The 7,596-nt window shown below is 47.1% G+C and overlaps 1 protein-coding gene across 1 annotated transcript in view; it reads right to left on the bottom strand.

The window, feature by feature from the left end:
- Nucleotides 1-1,117: 1,117 nt before the first annotated feature.
- LOC103257737 (vacuolar protein sorting-associated protein 8 homolog) overlaps nucleotides 1,118-7,596 on the bottom strand; it is a 26,319-nt gene continuing 19,840 nt past the window's right edge. The window contains exons 2-3 of the mRNA XM_008055435.1: nucleotides 5,083-5,163; nucleotides 1,118-1,851 (exon numbers count right to left, since the gene is read on the bottom strand). Of these exons, the coding sequence (XP_008053626.1) occupies nucleotides 1,702-1,851; nucleotides 5,083-5,163 (231 nt within the window). The 3' untranslated portion in view covers nucleotides 1,118-1,701. The remainder of the gene's footprint in view (nucleotides 1,852-5,082; nucleotides 5,164-7,596) is intronic.

Raw genomic sequence — 7,596 nt, 5'->3', positions numbered from 1 at the left:
CCATGAGGCTGATATGAAACATCTTAGTTATAATAGGCTATTTTAAGCTGATCACTTCATTTTGTTTGTGTAACATAATTATACTTTTACTCTACCCTTCCCACACATTTTATGTTTTTGACGTCACAATTTACATCTTCTTATATTGCATATTCCTTCTGCCTTACACTATAAAAGAAGAAGGGCAATCACTGAGTTTTGCTTTGGCAAGTTCTTTTGGCCTTAATTTTTGACTCAATGAGAAACCTGATCTATAAGGGGAGGAAGCATCACTGGCTCTGGAATCACAATTCTGAGTTCAAATCCCTGCTCTGCCACCTCCTCAGTGTATTGCCATGGTTACATTACTTATCACTGCTAAGCTTCAGCTTCCTCATCTGTGAACTGGGGCTGAGATGACCTCACATAGCTGCAATGGGCAGCCAACTGGAGATCATTTAATGTCCAGCCACTTCCTTCAATTTGATATCCTCACACTTTTGTCAGGAACAGTACCCTGTGAAGCCTAGGTCTTGGGGAGATATATATAATAAAAGCGAAACTAACATTTCTGTGATATTTGCCACGTACCTGCACGATGTTAAATGTTTCCATGTATTACCTCATTTTATTTTCATAACAGTCTATTTATAAGGAAACTGAGGCTTAGAAAGCTTAAATGACTTGCTCAGGATCACAGCTAATACATGGCAGAACCAGGATCTATTTTCTATGAAAAGTTAAAAAATATATATCTAATATATTCATCTATTTGGTGAGAGAGAGCCTGATCGTTGCAGAGTGAACTGACAAAATGGAGCATCTGAGTATGGGAGGGAGGTGGAAACCCAGGTCTCTGGGCGTGGTGGCTCCTGTGGCTGTTGGTTCAATGATGCAGAGTCCTATGGCCAAAATCTGTACATGTGCTACTCCCTTTGGCAGTCTAGCCCCTGTCACAGGAATACTTGGGCAGTTGGGCTACTTTGAATAGGGCCTGTGATGGAACTGCTTATTTGAAGAAAAGTAGGAATGCCACAAGCAGGGTCCCTGACTAAGAGCTAATAAAACTTAATTGTGGCAACAGGGCTCTAAATGTCCTCCATGACTTGATAGGCCAAGAGTGAGACAGCCACGCCAGTTTTTTTACAGAACTTAAACACAGCGGCATTTATTGCTAGCAAGGGCAAGTCTTACACACAGATGGGTTTTAACATAAACACATAAAAAGGGAGGTACCCCCAGCCTCCGCAGGTTCTTTGTTCTCTCCAATGCATGCTTCATTTCTACTGCAGGCCTGGCCAACACTGTTCTCTGCAGAAGCTAAAGTTCCTCCACGCTGGAAGTTCCTTATCAGCTGGAAGCGAAGAGTAGGAAAGACTCTGGAACACCACCTATGTGAGCTCCAGCCATTTTCTCGGCTTCAGGGAAAACAGGAAAAAAGTCCCAATAGGCAAAATGTTTTCTCTAAAAAGCTGGACGGAAGTATGCAACATTCCTTTGCTTAAGAAGCAAAACAAAATGAACCAGTCTTGCGAACTGACACCCAACGCTGTGCAAGTGACAGGGATTCTACATTGGGAGTGGTGGGCACACAAGTTCAACTTGGCACCTCTGCTCAGAGGTGTGGGGGGCCATGGAGCCCAAGCCCGTCAGAGAGGAGGGCCCCTCCCCAGCTGCCTTGGGCTGGTCTCTGGGTCTCCAGGGCCAGGCCTCCGGGAGGCATCAGTCCTCAGTCACAGGCGGGGGGATGAGCTGCAGCTGGAAGTTCTCATTCTGGAAGATGCTGCTGAAAGCTGGGCCACTCTGGGAGCCACTGAATGGCCTGTAGCTCTCGCCGCTGCGGTTCTGGGAAAGTTCTGTGAGGAGAGCCAGCTGCAAAGGAGGGAACCCACATCAGCCTGGGCCTGTGGGGAGCAGAATCTGTGTGTATGGGCATGGGAGGGGGTGTGGAACAGCGGTGGAGAGGGTCCTGAACTCCCCTGCCTTAGATACATGAGAAATAGTCCTATGTTTTGGGAAGATTAAAAAAAACAAAACAAAAAGAAACTGGGTTTGACCCTAAGTCTGATTTTCACAAACTAGTAGTGTGACTTTGGGCAAGTTCACTTCATTTCTCAGGGCCCCCTTTTTCTCATTCAGTAATGAGGCCGGACTGGTTTGCTCCCAAGGACACTGTGCCATCCCTGCATTGGAGAGCTGTCCGATCCTGGGACTGCCTGGCCCCCTGAGCTCTCCTTCTCCAGCTGCTGTGCATGACCTTGTCTGTCTTTCTGCGGACACTCCCTGGGACACTCCCTGTGGATACTCCCTGGGCTGAGGTTCTCCATTCTCAGCTCATTTTATCCCACACTCTTCCTCTTTATGCATTCTTCTCAGGGTAAATGACCCTGAATTATGGCCACTGGTTCTTACCTCTCTCTCTTGTAAGCTGGATCGTTCCAAATGGATACCCAGATGCCAGTCCAAACTCAGGGGCTCCAGAGAGGAACTCACAGACTCCACCTTCTCCTCCAAATAAGTCCCCCCGTTCCCATTTCCCTATTCCCACCAATGATACCAGCAGTCTCATTTTGTTAGTGGCTCAATTCTGGAAGGTCTGCCAAGGAGAGGATGGTAGGAGGAAGTGTTCATGGCAGCCTGCAAATGAGCCATCACACTCCGGGCAACCCTGTGTTCAACTCCACGTCAGAAGTCCGAGGGGACTTCTGATAGCCTCGGGGAACTACACTGAGTATCTCTTCAGTGCCAGGCACTTTGCCATGGTGCTTTGCATGTGTATGATTTCTAACCCTTCACAGCAACCTTCTAGAGTAAAGCACCTGGAGCCCTGAGGAGTTCAGTGACCAGCAGTGAGTGACAGTGTGGGGTCATCTGCCAGGCACCCTGTCTTTGAGCTGCTCTCTGGCCTCTGGCAAGGGTTTTTCCCCTCACACAGGCAGTAATGGCACAAGGCCCACATGTGTCCCTCTGTCACATCTTCACATCTGTTGAAAACTCACAACCACTGGCTGTAGTAACAGGGGAGACATCTGAAGGCCCCTAAGTTCTAAGTGCCAATTTACCAAAAACAAACCATTCCCAGGTCCTGGCCCAGAGACATGTCTATTGCTTGATTCACAATTCAGTAATTCTTGACTCAAGCTCTGACTGCATGTTCCTTAGCTGCTCAAAGGCAGCTCAAGGAGCCTCAAGTAGGTTAAGTGAGCTAAGTAGCTAAGTGAGCTCAAGTAGGCTCAATCAGGTAATCTGGCCAGGGACTGACATATGTCCCTTGCTCTGCCCAAGTCCCACCTAATGCCACTTCCTTTCTTCAGTGACCCCGTCAGCTGCCCATCAGCCTGTGAAGTTTGCTTAAAGGACTGTTATGTACAATGTCTTGAATAGAACAGTCAACAGATGCTAAACTCAATGCCTTCACATTCTGACACTGTGAAGTAGAAAGATCAGCCACAAAAAATACTTTATATTTCCCAAGAAGAGAGATTTTTGTGTTTTACTTTTGCAACTTCATGATTTGGAAATCAATGAGTGCTGTATAAGGCACTCATCAGTTTGAAGCAGAAGAATCTCCTTGGAAGGTCCCAGAACCTGACACTGAGGCAGAGCATGGCTGAGGTTGGGAAGGGATGGAGGTGATGCCAATTCAATAGAGCTGCTGGACCACATTCAGGGACCTCAGCAAAAGTGTCCCAGAATAACAACCTCTGTCCAGGCCAACTCTCAAAGAGTGGGTACCCTCTTTCCTCTTGGCTGCCAAGCAACATAGCAGGTTCTGCCTGAGAGCAGGAGTGGGAGCAGGGAGCCCAGGCATAGCAGTAGAGCACACAGCTGTTTGCATAAGCTCAAGATAAGTTCAGGAACAAACGACCCGGCTGGAATTCAGGTGTGATTTGGGGAATGGAGGAGGTGGTCAAGTCTGGACTCCATCCTTTAGGTGGTAGAGTTTCAGGATGTGTTTACAGCAAGAGGTAATGTGACATTTGGGTTTGGAAAGCATACCCAGGCAGCAGGAGAGAAAGGATTCAAATGAATCAAAAGACTTGCGGTGGCCTCTGCGATGACAAGGAGGCCTGACCCAGGACAGTGGCAGTTTGGAGGAAAAGAGCAGAAGGAGAGAAGATGCCTATGGAACCTCCCCAGTGAGTGGGTGAAGGATGAGGGATGGGCCCAGGGTGCTGCCAGGTTCTCCCCGGGTGACTGGATGAGAGATTTAAGGTGCCGTTCCTGAGGCAGGCACTAGGCATGGAAGAAAAGGTAAAGAAAGCTAATGAGTACTTAAAGGTGCCTGAAGTACTGGGGTGTCTAAAGTGCCTGGGGACACCCTGACTGATGCTGTGGCAGTGACTGCTAGTAGCCCTCAATCTACAGTTAGAGGGCACCAAGAATCTTAGCCCATGGCATTTTGGAGTCAAGACCAATTTTCTCAGGCTTCGTTGCAGTTAGGTGTAGTCACGGGTCTGAGTTCTAGACAATGGAGGTAAGTGGAAATGGCGTGCACAACTTCTAGGGACTGTCTCGAAAGAGGACTCATCCTCTCCTTCCCTTTTCTCCATCTTGCTGCTGGACTACAACACAATGGTTTGAACATAAGCAACCATGTGTAAGCCATTTGTTAAGGACGGCAGAGCCACAGATAGAAGAAATCCGGAGGGCCGCCTGCATTTCCACCTCTGTCTTGTTTCAGCCACTATTACTTTGCATTCGTCTTTCATAGCCAAAATTAATTCAACCAATGCAGATGCACAGAAGATTTGGCGCACAGGATGGATTTGGAAGTCATCAACATAAATAAAAGCCTCCTGGTTGAGAGATTAGGTTTCTGGCTTGCTCTCTCTGGAGGCAGGTCGAACACAGAAGCCCTTCTGTGTCCTCACAGTCCATGGTATTTAGGTAAGGGGCAGACATCCTTCCACTTCCTCTGTCCCTTTTGTCAAGTTCTGAGTGCTCCCTGGGAGCAGGGTCACGGGCAACGTGGCCATGACAAGGAAGCCAGGGCCCCTTCCAGGCTAAGGGAGGCTAGAGGGAGGATTCTAGGACACTTTCTTTCCAAAACAGTCATTATAAACAGGGAAATGAAAATTTAAACAACCACACAAACATTACCCTGGAACTTCCTCGGTAGAGACGGCAAAGCTGATCAAATGCCTGGATTTGCTGAGGGTCCAGAACAGGTTCTGACGTTGCCTGAGAAATAAAAACCGATAAGATTAATAACTCCATGTGGCTGGGTCCATGGGCAGCCTCTGACCTTGCCCCACATCTACGGTGAAGCAGAACATAGTGTTCTTTTCATTCTTTTGAAGAAAATCCATGCTATCAGCAATTCAAGAAACACTGAACATTTGTTAGAGATGGGCACTCCCTCTAAAGTCCTTCCTTGATGCTGCTCCCAGGTTGCCCTGTCTATGGATCCTTTTCTCAATGTGGCCTCTAAATTTCCCATTCTTATGAGCTTCCTTTAGGGTTTCTTGATCCCTCCTTTTATGCAGAGCAACTTAGTTCCATCCAGCATTCCCGTATCCATCACTTAAAATGACCAGCAAAGACACTCCTTTTCTTTGTGATGTCATCTGGGGATGCACTGTAATGGAAAGATCATGTCATTTCTCTGTCTCATTATAAAGCTGGTAGCTACCCATGGGGTTGCAAGGTTAGTCTGCTGCTTTTTGGAAGAGGGGAGTCTAGCTTGCTCTTACAGCAGTCGTTTTGTTCCACCTGTGACTATCAGAGAATCTGATTCAAGTCAAACCTAGAAAGAAGAAACAGGATCCTGGGGGGCAGCCAGAGGCTCTGGAGTAGGAAGTGAATCTGAAAGCTAATTCTGACACTGCTATTCGAACCTGCTATTCGACTTTAGCAAGTCACTTCACTTCTCTGAGCCTCAACTGCCTCACCTGTGAGGGGGCAATGCTTACCTTAAAGTGCCTTTAGCCACCTACTACCAGGCAAGGGCTCAGTATATGCCAGCTTTTATTACTACGATGTAGAGATACCTCTAGTTAAAAGCTGATTTCAGAAGTGTTTTTGTTTATGTGTAATCCTAGTGAAAAGTTTTTCTTTGCCCTGTGTTATGAACCATTCCCAAGGGCCTGTGACACCACATGGCTGGTGGCTAAGAGTCTGCTCTAGAGTTTGTCTGCCAAAGCCCAAACCCTGGCTTCAACAATTACTAGCAGCATAATCTAGGTAAGTTGCCTATTCTCTCTAAGCTGGGTGGGTGTTTTGTTTTGTTTTTTTTTAACTTGGGGATAATAACTACAGCTACACATATAAAGTGGCTAAGAGGATTAAAGATGGTAATGCACACAGAGCACGCAGCAAATGCCCAGGACTCTGCAAGTTCTCATTAAGTGCTATTAACTAGAGGACCCAGGAGGGCCTACAGGTGGTGCACACAGTCAGCCTCCGTGATGTACAGTCATGTGGACCTCATCCTAATGTGGTCACAGAACAGAAAGAAAGGAGGCATCAAAGCACAGTTCCCAGGCAAAACTAGGTACTGAAAGAGGGGTAGGGGAGAGGGGATGGAGAGAGAGAGAGGGAAACATCATGAAAAGGAGAGCTCCCGGGCCAACTCCATCTGTCTTCATTTACTGAACATCAAATATTGCTCACCAGTGCTCAGTACTGTGCTTGGACCAGGGCAGTCATGAGATAATTATCTGTTGACCAAATGGATGATGGAATGGGAAGGGCTAACATGCAGATTTTCTACGACTCATTCACTGGAGTTTTCATAAACCCTTTGCAGTGTAGTAAGAATAACACAGGGTAGGGCTCTTACAGACTTGGGCTCAATATGGGCTATGCCCACGACTAGTTGAGGGGGCTCTGGGCAAGTTACTCAGCTTTCTTCACTCTCAGTTTATCTTTACGGCATTGTTGTGAGAATAGAGATAATGCATGGGCCTGGCACCTATTTGATGTTCAATAAATGGCAGTGATTATTGCAATTGTGTTGTCTGCACTCCCAGAAAGAAGTGCCCGATAGAAAGAACAATGGGAGCCGGGCTCGGTGGCTCAGCCTGTAATCCCACGCCGTTGGGAGGCTGAGGTGAGTGGATTGCCTGAGCCCGCGGGGTTCGAGACCCGCCTGGGCAGCGAGACCTCATCTCTACAATAAATCAAAAAATTAGCTGGGCGTGGTACCACGCGCCTGTAATTCCGGCTACTTGGAAGGCTGAGGCGGAAGGATCGCCAGAGCCCAGCAGGTCAAGGTTGCGGTGGCCGGGAGCGGCCACTGCACTCCAGTCTGGGCGACAGAGTGAGACTCCAACTCAAAAAAAAAAAAAAAAAATTCATTAATATTCCAAAGGACACCATAAAATACATGATAAGTGAAAATAGAAGAAATAATTTTATTTTTAAAATTGTATTTATTTATTTTTAATTTTTGATTTAGGAGTGCACATGCATGTTCGTTACGTCGACATTTTGTGTAGTGGTGGGGATTGGGTCTCATTCAGTGAACATTGTGCCCTGTAGGTAGTTTCTGAACCCTAGCCCTCCTTCTCCTTCCTCCTTTCCCCCTTATTGGTGTCCTGAGTGTCTGTTAGGAAGAAATGTGTGTGTGTGTGTGTGTGTGTGTGTGTGTGTGTGTGTGTGTGTGTGTGTGTG

This window comes from Carlito syrichta, unplaced genomic scaffold (assembly GCF_000164805.1).
Source record: "Carlito syrichta isolate Samal-C Ts95f unplaced genomic scaffold, Tarsius_syrichta-2.0.1 Scaffold301853, whole genome shotgun sequence".
NCBI lineage: Eukaryota > Metazoa > Chordata > Mammalia > Primates > Tarsiidae > Carlito > Carlito syrichta.
Note: the sequence above shows the minus strand (reverse complement) of the source record. Positions and strands in the feature narration are given on the sequence as shown.